Genomic DNA, 17,843 nt, shown 5'->3' with positions numbered 1-17,843 from the left:
GTCAGTGAGATGGACCATCCCGGGCCACATTCACTTGTCCACGTGTTTGTGGTTAGGCTGTCCTTCCCACTAGATGCACTGGGGAGCGCACAGGTAATGTTTTGTTATGCGCGCTTGTGTATAAGGCGCACCGGGACAAATAGGGGCGGCTGGGGATGGTTTATGGACACCCGGCCGCCCCCAGGCGGCTGGGGACAGTGTGTAGGCACCCGGCCACGGGGCGGCCGAGGACCGAGTATGGACACCCGGCCGCCCCCTGGCGGCTGGGGACCAAGCGTGGACACCCGGCCGCCGGGCGGCTGGGGACTGAGTATGGATACCAGGCCGCCGACGCAGCCATGACGTGGTGGCCAGATTCCGCCTCCACATGCCTAAAAGGCCCAATTTCAAGTGCAAGCAAGCAGTATGGTATTGCAGTCTGGGGGTGGGTGGGTGGCAGGCTGCATACTTGCGCTTGCATTGCAAGGAATGGGGGAGGTATAATTGAACACTGCCCTGGGACAAGGACTTGAACGGGGATAGTTGCAAGTCTGCAACGACAGGCGCAGGGCAGGAGGCATCTTCGCATTTGCCATAAACAGGGGGTTGGCGTGCACACACTACAGCGGAATAGGCTTTCCTTCGTACTAAATGCACTGGGGATGGCACAGGTAATGTTTTGGTGTGCGCGCTTGTGTATACAGGACAAATAGGGGCGGCTGGGGACTGAGTATGGATACCAGGCCGCTGTTGCAGCCATGACAAGGTGGCCGGCGTCTGCCTCCACAAGCCTAAAAGGCCTCATTTCAAGTGCAAACAAGCTAGCAGTATGGTATTGCAGCCTGGGGGTGGGTGGGTGGCAGGCTGCACACTTACGCTTGCATTCCAAGAAAACAAAGCAGATGCTAACTTCTATCATCATCATGCTCCTCACCTTGGCACTCTCAACTCCCCTGATGGAGAACCAAGGGCCCACCGGAGGAGTCTTGTTGTCTGGTGGGCTCATCCAATGCTGCCCTAAAGCAGGCCAGGCTAAGAAAAGTGTGGGGAAGGTTACCAGGACAAATAGTGGTGGCTGGGGACTGAGTATGGAGACCTCGCTGCGGAAGCAGCCATGAGGTACTGCTCAGCTTTGGCCTCCTCCAAACTAAAAGTCCCCATTTCAAGTGCAAGCTATCAGTATGGTATTGCAGCCTGGGGGTGGGTGGGTGGCAGGCTGCACACTTACGCTTGCATTCCAAGAAAACAAAGCAGATGCTAACTTCTATCATCATCATCATGCTCCTCACCTTGGCACTCTCAACTCCCCTGATGGAGAAACCAGGGCCCACCGGAGGAGTCTCTGGTTGTCTGGTGGGCTCATCCAATGCTGCCCTAAAGCAGGCCAGGCTAAGAAAAGTGTGGGGATGAGGTAGTGGCCAGCTTTGGCCTCCTCCAAACTAAAAGGCCCCATTTCAAGTGCAAGCTAGTGTAGCGCCCCGAGGGTTCTGTTGCTACAGGGGTATTGCACCTCAACCAGAGGTGTGATATTCCACTCCCAGGTAAGGATGGAGTGTGGACCAGGGCTCAGTTAGCTGCATACACACCCTCACCCCATTTCCGGGGGACAGCTTGACGGTGCTCCCATTTATGCAGGCACAACTGACCATGTCCCTGGCTGGAGTGGGGAGGGGGGAGAGAACCCAGTGATGTAGGAGAAGAGGGGACGGTTTCTGGAGCATAGGAAGGAGCTCATTGGGTGCAGGTCACCTGAGCTCAGACACAGAGAAGCAGATAAAAGGTGGGGGCCATCTTACGAGGGAGTTCAGAGAAGTCCAGTCAGCGCAGAAGGGAGAGAGGGCTGACAGGGAGCCGAGGCTCAGCCTGAGCTCAGCTCCACGAGGCAGGCCTAGAGAAAAGGCCGGGGCCAGAGAGCAGAAGAGAAGAAGGAGAAGGAAGGAAAGAGAAGAGACAGAGGAGTAGAAAGGCTCCAGAAACAAGAAGGCAGAAGGGACCCTAAGAGAGCAGAACGGACAGCAACCGTTGCTAACCCGTGTTATATTGGGTGAAGGGTCAGGCTGTGGAAGGGTACCGGATTCCCAAGTTGGTGGAGGTAAATCATCCCTCAGCCAAGTACCGAAGGTCGTGACCATTTATTGGTGCGACCCCCCGCCAAACCTGCTAGGAAGGCACCATATAGGATAGCGGGAAGCGGAGGCCAACGCTTGCCCTACACGGTCCGCGGTAGCTGGACAGAAGTTTGGTCACTGGTGGGGCATGAGAGGCCAGAGAAAGGACAGAAGGGGGTCCTGTGCCATACTTCTGAATTGCCTGGGGGTTGACCGAGCTCCTCACCTGGTGGACGCAGCACGGCTTGGGCAGTCATTGCTGACAGAAGTGACATGGATAACAACTGTGAGTAAAAACCCTGGACTGCACCATTGGACTCAGTGTGATCTTTGCTGCGCCTGTACCATCACCCCCAGCATCCACCTACACTGCCCTGAGGCTGCACTCTTCCCGTGGGGAGTTATCCTATGCCTGTGCTGCACACCAACGCCAGCCTCAGCGGTCTGCCTCGCAGCGGCGGTTATCCCTGACCGCAATCCACGGGTGGCGTAGTCGGACATTCAAAACACTGATAAATAGACTGCCACAATTTGGTCTGACCACCCTGAGCCACGGGATCGGGTTGCCACTACTACCCCCCAGCATCGTACAGAAGCCCGGTTCCGGGTACCCCACGGCCCAGGGGGCGAGTCACTAGCAGTATAGTATTGCAGCCTGCGGGTGGGTGGGTGGTTGGCTGCATATTTGCGCTTGCATTGCAAGGAATGGGGGAGGTACAATTGAACACTGACCTGGGACAAGGACTTGTACGGGGATAGTTGCAAGTCTGCATCTTCTGATGCGGCAAGGATCACTTCTGATGGGCACACTTTTAGGCAGTGACCTGGGTGTCAGAGATTCTTCCAGGGGTCTTCCCCATGCTGTTCCCTTGTCTTTTCAGCACTGTATGCAAATGTCACACAGCACATGGCCAGATAAGGTAGAAAAATGTTAAAATAACATTTCCCGGTGAATGCATTTGTCACGGTTGAAAGCAATACAAAGTGCAAAAACACATAAAAAATGCTACTTGTGAACATAGCCCAAGGTGTGGAGGAGTATTTTTGTTTTTGGTTATTTATTTTACCTTATACACAAGTTTTTACCCTGGAAAGGATGTTCCTTAACATATTTCACAGGTCAACAGTTTCAGTTTCGTTTTTGAACTTTTTATTGTGAGTCCGTAAAAGTGGCTTAATACCTCTGACCACGTTGTTGATGGCAGTGACCTGGGGGGCAGAAATGCTTCCTGAGGCGATCCCCATGCTGTCCCCATGTCATTTGAGCACTGTCACCAGTGTTTTTTGCACTTTTTAGGCTTTCTACAGACTGCCGGGGGTGCCGCCGCAAAAATGCTCGGGTCTCCCATAGACTAACATTGGGCACCCGAGCATTTTAGTGCTCGCTCAACACTAGCAAGTACATACAAGATGGGAATGTCCAGCCATCATACCACTCAGGAAGGAGACGGGTTCTGTGTCCCAGAGATGAACGTGCTTTTGTCTGACATGTGCAAACCAACCCAAGTACAAAAGCAAAAGATCTTGTGAAGATGATGGCCAAAGCTGGTAAGATTGTGTCAATAACCACAGTGAAACGAGTACGGTATCAACATGGGCTGGAAGGCCACTCTGCTAGGAAAATTCGATTATTCAAAAAGAAACATAAAAAAGCCAGATTAATGTTTGCAAATGCACACAGGAACAAAGACCTTAATTTTTGTTGACATGTCCTGTGGTCTGATGAAAATAAAATTGAGGAAAAAGGAAGAAGCTTGGAAGCCTAAGAGCATCATCCCAACTGTGAAACATGGGCGGTGGCAGTATCATGTTGCGGGGTTGTTTTGCTGCCGGTGGGACTAGTGCACTTCACAAAATAGATAACATCATGAGAAAAGAAGATTATGTGATATTACTGAAGCAACATCTCAAGACATCAGCCAGGAAGTTAAAGCTTGGGCGGAAATGGGTCTTCCAAATGAACAATGACCCAAAGCATACTGCCAAAATGGTAACAAAGTGGCTTAAGGATAACAAAGTCAATGTTTTGGAGTGGCCATCACAAAGCCCTAATCTCAATCATATTGATTATTTATGGGCAAAGCTGTAAAGGAAGGTGAAAGCAAGGAGACCTACAAATCTGTATCAGTTACACCAGTTTTGTCAGGAGGAATGGGCCCAAATTCCAACCAACTATTGTGAGAAGCTTGTGAAAGGATATCCCCAACGTTTGACCCAAGTCATTCAGTTTAAGGGCAATGGTACCAAATACTAATGAAATATATGTAAACTTTTGACTTTGCAGTAAGTAATAAAAATGCTTTAAAACATTCTCTCTGTCTCATTATTCTGGCATCTGGAAAATATTAAAAATTATGGTAATCCTAATTGACCTAAACAGGAAAGATTTATTCTGATTTCATGCCAGATATTGATAAAAACATGCATATGGGTCTTTTTATATACAGGGTGGGCCATTTATATGGATACATCTAAATTCAATGGGAATGGTTGGTGATATCAACTTCCTGTTTGTGGCACATTAGTATATAGGAGGGGGAAAACTTTTCCAAATGGGTGGTGACCTTGGCGGCCATTTTGAAGTTTGCCATTTTGGATCCAACTTTATTTTTTTCAATGGGAAGAGGGTCACGTGACACATCAAACTTATTGAGAATTTCATAAGGAAAACAATGGTGTGCTTGGTTTTAACATAACTTTATTCTTTCATGAGTTTTTTACAAGTTTATGACCACTTATAAAATGTGTTCAAAGTGCTGCCCATTGTGTTGGATTGTTAATGCAACCCTCTTCTCCCACTCTTGACACACCGATAGTAACACCACAGAAGAAATGCTAGCACAGGCTTCCAGTATCCGTTGTTTCACATGCTGCACATCTCGTATCTTCACAGCATAGACAATTGCCTTCAGATGACCCCAAAGATAAAAGTCTAAGGGGGGCAGATCGGGAGACCTTGGTGGCCATTCAACTGGCCCACAACGACCAATCCACTTTCCAGGAAACTGTTGGTGTAGGAATGCTCAGACCTGACACCCATAATGTGGTGGTGCACCATCTTGTCGGAAAAACTCAGTGAACGTGCCATCTTCAGTGCATAAAGAGGGCAACACATCATCATGTAGCAATTTCAGATATCCAGTGGCATTGAGGTTTCCATTGATGAAGAATGGCCCCACTATCTTTGTACCCCATATACCACACCATACCATCAAGATATGAGATGTGCAGCATCTGAAACAACGGATACTGGAAGCCTGTGCTAGCATTTCTATTGCAGTGTTGCTATCAGTGTGCTATCAAAATGCTCCATAATTATTCCATTTGATCTCCTTTTTAGACTTTATAGTTTTGCACATCGGTATTCAAATTTATCAAAACCCAGAAGTTTTATTAATTAAAATCCAAATCCAATTTGAAAGTACAACCTTACCTAAAATGTAGATCTCCACTGACGATGTTTCCACATTATGCCCATCTGTAATGATACACCAGTAGCATCCGGTATCTCCCAATTCTAAATGATTTAGTGTAATAGTAATGTGTCTGTTGGTGTTATTGAAGAAAATTCTGTTCTGAAAACCTTCCTGGACAAATCCATCATTGTCTATCAAACGCAAACACCCAGTGTTATTCCATCGGCACCAATATATCAGGGAAACAGATTTGAAAGATATTGGGACCCGGCATTGTGTCATTACTTGTTCCCCAGGATATCGGTTGAGTGGCTTTGTAATCTGGTACCTTATTTTATTTGAAGCTGAAATTTAAATTTAAGGAATATGTAAGTATAAATATGTAAATCATTATTTTTTAACATAACATGAATTGTAGAGATAGTTGTCAATGTAATATTTAGCACTTATGGTTAGAAAGAACATAAAGCAGCATTTTAGTAGAGTATTAATATGTTTCTATTGCATGTCACTTACGATTTAAGATATGAATGTGTAGATCTGTCCAATCTGATCCATCCTCAAATTTTCCAGTTCCACATCGGTAGAACCCATAGTCATTCATTTTAATTTTATTGACAAGAATTTTGAAATCACTTGTGTTGGAAACCTCATGTATCAATATCCTTTTCCAGAAATTTTGATGAACGTATCCAGAACTGTTTACCATTGTGTGACAGGATGGAACACCTATTGTACTCATTTTGCACAAGTACTTCCATCTGGTGTTGAATTCTTGAGGAACTGGACAATTAATCATGATTGAACCTTTGAGATGTGTAACAATAACCTCCGAAGAGTAGGGAATTTTGTCTCCTGTAAGAGCAGGATAAATATATGTTCATTTGCATTCATCCTTAATTATTCTGCAACTGCTTGACGCTTTAATAGAAAGAAGATATATTTACTAGAGATGAACAGATCTGACAAAATTAGAATTAATCAAATCGTGTGGATTGTCCTAGGAAATTCTCCACAATTTGAATGTCTATTATTATGTTCTGGGGTCTCTCCAGACCTCAGAGCATAATAAAAGTTAAATGTAAAAAAAATAAAATACTTATAGTCATCTCACCTCTCCGGCTTTTCTGCTCTTCAGCATCCCCAGCCCCTGTCCTCAGCACATCTTCTTAACAGTCCCACCTAGAGCTGAATCTATGAACCCTTGAGCCTCTTTATACTAAGCTGGGACTTTCAGCTCTAATGAGCCAGAGGACTTTTCTACGAGAGCGCGCTTTAATTCACGACATCAGGATGTCACAATTGCTCATTGTGGGGAATGAGGGCTCAACGACGGTTATAAGAAGATGCACTGAGAACTGAATGGGGGAAGATGAAGAGCGGAGAGACTGGAGAGAGGTGAGCGGTAAGGTGAATATAAGTTGTTTCTTTTTATTATCTTTTTAACCTTTTGTTGGCCCTTCACAGTTCAGCTGAATCTACTTGTTAGCGAACTACAAAAAAAATTCAGCATTTTGGCAAATTCTAAATTTTGAAATATTAGAGCAGAAATCAACTCCACTCAAATATAGTCCCTCATCTGTAATATTTATCCCTGTAAGTAATAATAATAATAATAATAATAAATCATCCCAAAATTGTGTTATCTGGATTACGTGAAGTCAATGAACATAAATTGGTTCAATATATTAAAGTAATCAAAATAGCTATAATAATATAACAATTGACAATCTACAGCCCATAAAGAGTTACAAACATCATTATGTGTATATATGATATCACAATGAAAAACTATATAAAAAAATATTTCTAGAATATTTTACCAAATCCATAAAGTATATATTTGTTGATAGCAAGTGTGGTACAATTTTTAAAATGTACTAAAAGTAAAAAATCCAAATTTAACATAGTCTACATTTTTATAACTTACTTCATTTTTCTTTTTATTGTATTTAATGTATTGTTATTGCTTTTAAATGAGTTGATACATTATTAAATGGATATTCCCATCTTCAAGATCCTACCCCAAAATATAGAATTGGTCTAATAATAATAGTATTAGCAAATACCTCCAATTAGAAACTTAGTATAGTTCTCCTGATAACGTATGTCACTTACAGTACCTCATGTGCAGGCCATTGCAGTAGCTTAGGTATCCATGGTTACGACCACTCATATAGTAACAGTTTGTTAGTTGCTACTGGTTGTAACCATGGATACCTACGCTACTGCAATGCCTGCACTTGAGGAAAGTGACATAGGTTATCAGGAGAACTTTCCTACATCTCTAATTTAAGTTTTTGTTATTATTATTATTACACGTACTACATATTGGGATGGGATCTTGGAGGTGGGAATACCCCTATTAAATTTCTTTGTTAGATTTTGGAATACTAACTTTTTAAATTCAGCTATTTAAAAAAAATGTTGCTAGATATTCTCACAATGGTTATAACTCCCTTTTCTGTTCTTTTCATTAGACTCTTCCAAGAGGAAGAAACTTCACTCTATACTGCCATCTATTGGAGAGAGCCACCTTATTAGTCAATGTTGATTCTATAACAAGCCTTTTCACATGACACAGGGAAAGACCCCCATCTGAATACTGCTGTTTTGAACAAAACAAAAAAAACTGAATTAGAGACAATACCTTTAATGTAACATTGCTAAAATAAAGGTATATTTGTAAAAAAAAATGCTATTGGTAATAGCATAGTGGATTAGGTATGCAGAAAAAAAACATAGGTTGGGCAGTAATTTTTTTTTAAATTAGAGCCTTACAGACATAACGTACTGTATGACAGTACAACAAGGATATTTGCACATATAAATAGTTTAGTATGTGAAAATCTACTGACAGATCCCCTTTAAAGGAAACCTGTCATGTGAAAGAATGCTATTAACCTGCAGATATGGGGTTAATCTGCAGGTTAACAGAGTTCAGAAGCCATGCAGCCGCCGCACTAAAGGCCCTGCTGCCAGGAGAAAATGAACTTTATTCCTCCAGACAGCTTCCTCCTTGCAGTCATGGAGGTGCAGCTAGCACAGCTTCAGTCACCGCTTAGTACATGATGAGGGGAGGTTGTGACCACACCCCAGCACTGACTGACAGCAGGCACTGCACTGCTGAGTCGGCTGTCAGTCAGTGCTGGGGGCATGGTTACAGACGCCGCTCAGTATGTACTTAGTAGTGACTGAAGCCGCGCCTCCATAATTGAAAGCCCAAGGCTGCTGAGAGAAATAAAGTTCACTTCCTCCTGGCAGCATGGCTTTATGCGTAGTGGCCGCATGGCTTCTGAGTGCTATTAACCTGCAGATTAGCCCCATATCTACAAGTTAATAACATTTTTTTCACATGTGAGGTTCCCTTAAGAAAAACAGTCTGTTTAAGGGATTGTCCATGTTGATGACATACAGTGCTGGCCAAAAGTATTGGCACCCCTGCAATTCTGTCAGATAATACTCAGTTTCTTCCTGAAAATGATTGCAATCACAAATTCTTTGGTATTATTCTCTTCATTTAATTTGTCTTCAATGAAAAAAACACAAAAAGAATTGTCCTAAAGCCAAATTGGATATAATTCCACACCAAACCTAAAAAAGGGGGTGGACAAAAGTATTGGCACCCTTTGAAAAATCATGTGATGATTCTTTAATTCGTGTAATTAACAGCACCTGTAACTTACCTGTGGCACCTAACAGGTGTTGGCAATAACTAAATCACACTTGCAGCCAGTTAACATGGATTAAAGTTGACTCAACCTCTGTCCTGTGTCCTTGTGTGTACCACATTGAGCATGGAGAAAAGAAAGAAGACCAAAGAACTGTCTGAGGACTTGAGAAACCAAATTGTGAGGAAGCATGAGCAATCTCAAGGCTACAAGTCCATCTCCAAAGACCTGAATGTTCCTGTGTCTTCCATGCGCAGTGTCATCAAGAAGTTTAAAGCCCATGGCACTGTGGCTAACCTCCCTAGATGTGAACGGAAAAGAAAAATTGACGAGAGATTTCAACGCAAGATTGTGCGGATGGTGGATAAAGAACCTCGACTAACATCCAAACAAGTTCAAGCTGCCCTGCAGTCTGAGGGTACAACAGTGTCAACCCGTACTATCCGTTGACGTCTGAATGAAAAGGGACTGTATGGTAGGATACCCAGGAAGACCCCACTTCTTACCCCGAGACATAAAAAAGCCAGGCTTGAGTTTGCCAAAACTTACCTGAGAAAGCCTAAAACGTTTTGGAAGAATGTTCTCTGGTCAGATGAGACAAAAGTAGAGCTTTTTGGGAAAAAGCATCAACATAGAGTGTACAGGAAAAAAAAGAGGCATTCAAAGAAAAGAACACGGTCCCTACAGTCAAACATGGTGGAGGTTCCCTGATGTTTTGGGGTTGCTTTGCTGCCTCTGGCACTGGACTGCTTGACCGTGTGCATGGCATTATGAAGTCTGAAGACTACTAACAAATTTTGCAGCATAATGTAGGGCCCAGTGTGAGAAAGCTGGGTCTCCCTCAGAGGTCATGGGTCTTCTAGCAGGACAATGACCCAAAACACACTTCCAAAAGCACTATAAAATGGTTTTAGAGAAGGCACTGGAGACTTCTAAGGTGGCCAGCAATGAGTCCAGACCTGAATCCCATAGAACACCTGTGGAGAGATCTCAAAATGGCAGTTTGGAGAAGGCACCCTTCAAATATTAGGGGCCTGGAGCAGTTTGCCAAAGAAGAATGGTCTACAATTCCAGCAGAGCATTGTAAGAAACTCATTGATGGTTACCGGAAGCGGTTGTTCGCAATTATTTTGGCTAAAGGTTGTGCAACCAAGTATTAGGCTGAGGGTGCCAATACTTTTGTCTGGCCCATTTTTGGAGTTTTGTGTGAAATGATCAATGATTTGATTTTTGCTTCATTCTCTTTTGTGTTTTTCCTTGCAAGCAAATTAAATGAAGAGAATAATACCAAAGAATTTGTGATTGCAATCATTTTCAGGAAGAAACTGAGTATTATCTGACAGAATTGCAGGGGTGCCAATACTTTTGGCCAGCACTGTAGGTATCTGTAGTCATTAATATCAAATTAGTGAGGGTCCAACACCAGGCACCCCAAGTCATCTAAAGTTATTGCTGGAATAGAAAAAGTTATTGCTACAAAAGAATAGAACCTGTTCTGCAGTAGCTGGCAGAGGTTTCAACACCCTTAATGGAGCTGCACTTTCTACATCCATTCAAACTGTTTACATTCGGTTGTCACTGGGGCTGCTGGTTGTTGGACCCTTACCAATCCCATGTAGATGGCCTATTTGGGGATAGTTCATCAATATACTGTGACCAGCCAACCCATTTAAAGACATGAGTGACAACCAATAAAAATAGTATAAAGCCTGCCAATCAGTTGCTGCGTCCAGGAAAGCTGCCATTGGTCATACATTTTCCTTGCAGCCATTTAAATGAATGCCTATATGAATATTATTATGGGCTAAGTCACCACAGCAATAGATGATCTTTGTCCCTCTCTGGATCATAAAGGGAGCTCTATACCAGACTTCAACAGCATTAATAAGGCGTTCATGAGATACTGTAGATGAGGATCCCTCACTTGGTAGGAAGGTAAAAAAATGATCTTATCCTCTGTAAATTCAGAAATACGAAATAAGAACAAGAAAATGGCACATACCTTTAGAAACCTTTACATTAATGGGGTAAAAGAATCGACTATTATCATCTCCGATTCCACACTGGTATAATCCACTGTCCTTTGGTTGTAGATTCCTCATATTTATCTTGAAATGATCTCTATAATTCTGCAGATGAGTGCTATTGGCGTACTCTGGTGCAATGTAATTGGTTGATATAATAGTTATACAATTTTTTCTGATCATTTTGCACCAAAACTTTCTCCCATGGATGTTGGCAGAGATGGGATTGTAGTAGCATGATACGATCACAGTACCTCCTAGTGCTCCTGTTACTTCACCTGGTCCAAAAAGATAACCTGACACAGCTGTACAATAGAATTGTGTTAGTACTTTATAAATGTCATTCCTCTCTTAACCAAAATGTAATACATATATGTTCATGTAGTGTATGTTCTATGCTCAAACATAAAACTTTCATTGATACATAGCACCCATTAGATCTCATAGCTAAGCTTGGAATGGGATCTCCCTCCACCATGACCAGTCAACAAGGGAGGTCAACTCAAGACATGAAGGGCCTGATGCATCATATGTGATATTCGGTTATCATTTTCGTTTTTTTGGCCTGTGGTATTTGCTTATTTTTTTGTGTGCTAAATTCATCAAAATCATCATCATGAATTTCGAGCAAAATAAATATGCTGTTTATTTTTGTCTTTAACCTATTTTCCTACTTTATAGAGCAAAAAGTTGCATGTTCCGCCAAAATGTTGCAAAATTAGTTGCTATATTACAAACATGCATAAAATCACTCCAGGTAGAAAATGATGAATCAGACGAAAACATCTGGAAATCTTAAACTCCACCCACAGTGGCAAGCAAAAAAAACAAAGGCACAACCACCCCCCACATAACATAGACTTAGAAAAGGCCCAAATTGCAGGATGAATATTACACAAGCAAAAAAAGTGCACAACAAAAAAAGCACATTCAATAATGAATCAGGCCCGAATGTCTATGATTTTATTGGTCTTCACGCACTCTCTAAACGTAAGCAATTATCTTGTGTGAGTCCATTTACACAGTAGCACAGTAGCACGTTGCAGCCAATGCCAGTGAGCAGGAACAGTGGTGGAGACTCACCAGTGGACCAAGGAACAGTGAGTAAAACGTTATTTGTTTTTCATACTGAACTGGGCAAAGATTTCCTAAAAGGTGACATCTCTAGTTCTATTATTATTTTACAATACTTGCCTTGTATAAAATAGAAAAATAAAATAATTGTTGCCATGGTTTCCAGATATCACGGACCACTTTTGATAAAATGCAGTATTGTTGTCAGACGTTTGAGAACCTTTCCAATCTTTGCAGAAATAAGAAGTAAAATCAGAGCACAACGGAGTCTTGGTTTGACCAAAATGTGCCTGCATCACAGAAAACCAGCATCAGTAAATATAAAGCTCTCCCATCAGAAATGTTTTGAATGTGTGGTTTTATTCTCCGCATTGGAGAAGCAGTCCATGGTTAGAACTTTAATTGCTCGTCTATCTGCTTCCTCTTTCTTTCCAAATTATTTCTTTCTGGATCAACAGTACTTTCTATTGGTGTCGGTATATAACTCAGATATTCGATATTCATTTTGTTCTACAAGGTATAATTATTTTCCTATTTGTCTGTATGAATATTTTGGCTGTGATTTATCTGCAATTACACTCTCATGTATGCTGGTAAGACCTTAGGGTTCATTCAGACATTCGTTTTTCTCATACGAGTCCTGTGTTTTTCATGAATCTAATTCGTACCTATTATGGAGCTGTTCACATGTCCAGATTTTTTCAAGGACTGAGCGATCTGCCCAAAATCACGGAGACCTGTCCAATTTTGATCCAAGTCACAGGCCAAATTTGCCACTGCAAGTCTACTGGTCTATGAAAAAATCGGACTGTAATCGGATGCCGTCTATGTGCTGTCCGTTCTTACTGGACTGTTTGTTACCGCCACTGTTTTTTATTTTCATACACGAAATGCGTGTTTCGCCACAAGCTTCTTCCTAGTAGGCTATGCTAGGTACGGTTTCTATCTATGAAAAACATATATAGACCGCGTACACAAAAAAATGGATGTCTGAATACTACTTAAGGCTTATTGCAGTGTCTGGCAGACACTTCACATGACAGATTTGTTATAAGGTAACCACTTATCTTTATTTATATGCCAAAAAATGTATTTGATGGGAAAAAAAAATTGAAGGCTTTGTTCACAAATAAAAGTTCCATTGCAGATAATTAAAAATCAGTCTGCTTCAAATTTGACTTTCTAATTGAACTCAGCAGGAAAAATCCGCCACAAATCTGCTACCATTTCACAATATAAACTGAGATGTTGTGGGTTTAAAGTCAAAACTACAGGTCAATATCATTCATCAATATTTTTTCACAATAGATATAATGAAGTTGATGATGTATAACAGTACTGATGTTTTCAATGGAAACATCTCCAGCCACAATCTAAGATGTGGAGTTTTGTGGGTGAAGCTGAATGGGCATCTGGCTCATCCAAGTGCTACATTTTAACAATCCTTGGAATCTCAATTTACAGACATCCATAGAAAACTCAGTGACATCAGAAAATTTGAAAATAAATTTCAAGATGTAAATACTTTAGAGATGTATAAAACAGCTTATACAAAATACACTCAGTTACTCTACAATTCTTACAGTGAGTTAATTGGCCTCAATCTACAGATGAAAAAGTTTATACTGGATAAATATCTCGCTAGTACACTTTTAATATTATAAACATCAAAATCATGAAAGATTATTTCCAAATTGCCTTAAGCATTCTAAAATATTCAGTGTAAAATTGCCTAAATTACCTTATGGTTCCTTAGCTTTAGCCAGTGATGGGCACCAGACAGCACAATGAGGCTGATGTTGACAAATGAATGCTGAGTTAAATTCTCCTTTGTTGGCATAGAAATATTTCAGGCAGTAATGACAGATTGGGACTTTGAGCAGACAGAAAATCTTTCAGTTTCCCATTTACATAATGTGACCTTAATACAGATTACGGTAAAGTTCCCACTATTTGGTCAGTACTTCTCCTTAACATTGTTCTCTTTTACAACTTTCAAGCCACCACATCTGGATGACTAATCCCTGTGATTTTTAGTACATAATTTATAATCAATCATTGCAAAGGAATATTCTTATCTTCCAAGTCTATACATAATGATGATTTGTAATTATAATACATTTGTCTAAAAGTAACATGAACAATAGATTTGCAATATAATATACTGTATGCTATATGCAGCCTGTAGATGATGTGTGGGATTTATATCTTCATGGAGTTCCAGGAGAAATTCTACGTGAACAACCCTTTCTTGGACTACTGCCATCCAAACAATCAGCCGATTGTCTAAACACTAGCTATAGTTTAAACCCCGGTGATAAGCTGTTATCACTGAAGAAACTTTTGCATGCCTGTTGAAATAAGAATTACACAGTGCGCAATCAAATTAATGAGCCAAATAATACTTGGATACATGAAGACCACCAATGTCAGAACTAATAAAGCTGATGTATTTGGATAATCATGATGGCACAACACCTTGAAGGACAAGACCTCTAAAAAGGCCATACATGGTTACAGTCATGTTCGAAAGTGTTGGCACCCTTGAAACTGTTCCAGAAATTGAAATATTTCTCCCAGAATATTATTGCAATAACACATGTTTTGTTATACACAGACTTATTTCTTTTGTGTGTATTGAAACAACACAAAAAAAAACAGAGGAAAAAAAAGGCAAATTGGACATAATTTCACACAAAACCCCCAAAATGGGCCGGACAAAATTGTTGGCATCCCCAGCTTAATATTTAAATGCAATCAATCATTTCCTATAACCATCAACAAGCTTCTTACACCTCTCAACTGGAATTTTAGACCACTCTTTTGCAAACTGCTCCAGGTCTCTCATATTTGAAGGGGTTTTGTGTGAAATTATGCCCAGTTTGCCTTTTTTTTCTTTATTTTTTGTGTTGTTCCAATACACACAAAGAAAATAAATATGTGTATAGCAAAACATGGGTAATTGCAGCAATTTTTGGGGAGAAATACTCAATTTTCCGGAACAATTGAAAGGGTGCCAACACTTTCGGCCATGTCAGAAACAATTAAATCTGTTTTTGGATGACCACTCTAGCGTCTTTCCAGAATACTGCAAATGCTGCCACTCAGATGTGGAAGCAAAATATAAAGTCTATTTTATAGGAAGATATGAAAGATAGAATTTGGCATGGCCGATCCGAAGAATAAAGTCCTCTAATCACTTATACCGCACTATGAATGGCGTAAATAATAAACTTTAGGGCTAGGGTTGTCCTAAGGTTAGAGTTGTGCTAGGGTTGGGCTAGGGCTTGGGTTGTGCTAGGTCTAGGGTTGTGCTAGGGCTAGGCAAGGGTTGGGGTTGGGCTAGGGTTACGGTTGGGCTAGGGTTAGGGTTGGGCTAGGGGTAGGGTTGTGCTACGCTAGGGTTATGGTTGGGCTAGGGTTAGGGTCGGGCTTGTGCTAGGGTTGGGGTTGTATTAGGACTGGGGTTAGGGTTGTGTTGGGGTTGGGATTTTTACAAAAAGTGCTCGCTACTTGAGTTTGCATCGGTTGCTCGGGTATGCACGGAGTATCACGGGTGCTTGAGTCTCCGCCCCATATGTTTTGCAGCTGTTATACAGCCAAAAAAAACTTGCGGGGATTGCCAGCCATGCACAAGCAATCCCAACATGTTTTTTTTGGGTGTCTAATAACCGTGAAACATGCTGGGTGGGGACTCGAGCATGTCACTTGAGCACCCGAGATACACGGTGCATACCCGAGCACCCAATGCAAACTCAAGTAGCGAGCATTTGCGCTCAAGACTAATGACAACTTATTCAGTATGATGACCTAATGTTGTCAAATTCTGTCGAACAAAATGTTCACTATACCCCTTGATAAAATCCTTGAGGGGTCTAGTTTCCAAAATGGAGTCACTTCTGGGGGGTTTCCACTGTTTAGGCATGTCAGGTGCTCTCCTAACGCGACATGGCGTCCGCTCTCGATTCCAGCCAATTTTGCATTCAAAAAGTCACACAGTGCTCCTTCCCTTCTGAACCCCACCATGAGCCCAAACAGTATATTTTCCCCACATATGGGGTATCGGCGAAAAATTGAACAAAAGTTTTTGGGGTCCATTTTTGCCTCTTACCTTAGTGAAAATAAAAAAATTGGGGCTAAAACATCATTATTGTGAAAAAAGTTAGATTTTTTTATTTTCATGGCGCCATGTTATAAACTTCCGTGAAGCTCCTGGGGATTCAAGGTGCTCACCACACATCTAGATAAGTTCCCTGAGGGGTATAGTTTCCAAAATGGTGTCAGTTGTGGGGGGTTTCCATTGCTTAGGCACATCAGGGGCTCTCCAAACGCAACATGGCGTACGCTAATTATTCAAGTAAATTTTACATTCAAAAAGTCAAATGGCGCTCCTTCCCTTCCGAACCTTGCAGTGCGCCCAAACTGTGGTTTTCTCCCACATATGGGGTATCTGCTTACTCAGGAGAAATTGCACAACAAATGCTATGGTGCAATTTCTTCTGTTACCCTTATGAAAATGCAAAATTGGGGGCTGAAAAAAATTTTTGTTTGAGAAATGTGAAAATTTTATTTTTACGGCTTAATGTCATTAACTTCTGTGAAGCACCTGGGGGTTTAAGGGGCTCACCACACATCTACATAAGTTCCCTGAGGGGTCTAGTTTCCAAAATAGTGTCACTTGTGGGGGGTTTCCACTGTTTAATCACTTCAGGAGCTCCCCAAACACAACATGGCGCCCGCTAATTATTTAAGTAAATTTTACATTCAAAAAGTCAAATGGCGTTCCTTCCCTTCCGAACTCTGCCGTGTGCCCAAACAGTGGCTTTCCCCCACATATGGGGTATCGGCGTGCTCAGGAGGAATTGCACAACAAATTTTGGGGTCCATTTTTTAATGATACCCTTGTAAAATAAATTGGGGTCTAAAGTAACATTTTTGTGAAAAAAAATAAATGTTCATTTTTTTCTTCCACATTCCAAAAATTCATGTGAAGCACCTGAAGGGTTAATAAACTTCTTGAATGTGGTTTTGAGCACCCCTTGAGGGGTGCAGTTTTTAGAATGGTGTCACTTTTGGGTATTTTCTGTAATAAAGGCCCCTCAAAGTCACTTCAAATGTGATGTGATCCCTAAAAAATGGTTTTGTAAATTTTGTTGTAAAAATGAGAAATCGCTGGTCAAATTTTAACCCTTATAGCTCTCTAACAAAAAAAAATTTTGGTTCCAAAATTGTGCTGATGTAAAGTAGACATGTGGGAAATATTATTTATTAACTATTTTGTGTGACATATCTCTCTGATTTAAGGGTATGAAAATTCAAAGTTTGAAAATTGCAAAATTTTTAACATTTTCGCCAAATTTCCTTTCTTTTCACAAATAAACGTAAGTGTTATCAAATAAATTTTACCACTATCATGAAGTACAATATGTCACGAAAAAACAATCTCAGAATCAGTGGGATCCGTTGAAGCGTTCCAGAGTAATTACCTCATAAAGTGACAGTGGTCAGAATTGTAAAAATTGGCCTGGTCATTAACGTGCAAACTACCTTGGGGGGTAAAGGGGTTAAGAT

The 17,843-nt window shown here is 41.4% G+C and overlaps 1 protein-coding gene across 1 annotated transcript in view; it reads right to left on the bottom strand.

Moving 5' to 3' along the window:
• The window catches only part of LOC141247126 (uncharacterized), a 132,553-nt gene extending 121,060 nt beyond the window's left edge, over nucleotides 1–11,493 (bottom strand). The window contains exons 1-3 of the mRNA XM_073669190.1: nucleotides 11,177–11,493; nucleotides 6,020–6,358; nucleotides 5,521–5,847 (exon numbers count right to left, since the gene is read on the bottom strand). Coding sequence (XP_073525291.1) covers nucleotides 5,521–5,847; nucleotides 6,020–6,358; nucleotides 11,177–11,381 — 871 coding nt within the window. The 5' untranslated portion in view covers nucleotides 11,382–11,493. The remainder of the gene's footprint in view (nucleotides 1–5,520; nucleotides 5,848–6,019; nucleotides 6,359–11,176) is intronic.
• Nucleotides 11,494–17,843: the final 6,350 nt, after the last annotated feature.

This window comes from Phyllobates terribilis, unplaced genomic scaffold (assembly GCF_046119375.1).
Source record: "Phyllobates terribilis strain yellow unplaced genomic scaffold, ASM4611937v1 Scaffold_2__4_contigs__length_985480577, whole genome shotgun sequence".
NCBI lineage: Eukaryota > Metazoa > Chordata > Amphibia > Anura > Dendrobatidae > Phyllobates > Phyllobates terribilis.
The sequence above is the reverse complement of the archived record's forward strand: the minus strand, read 5'-3'. Positions and strand labels throughout refer to the sequence as shown.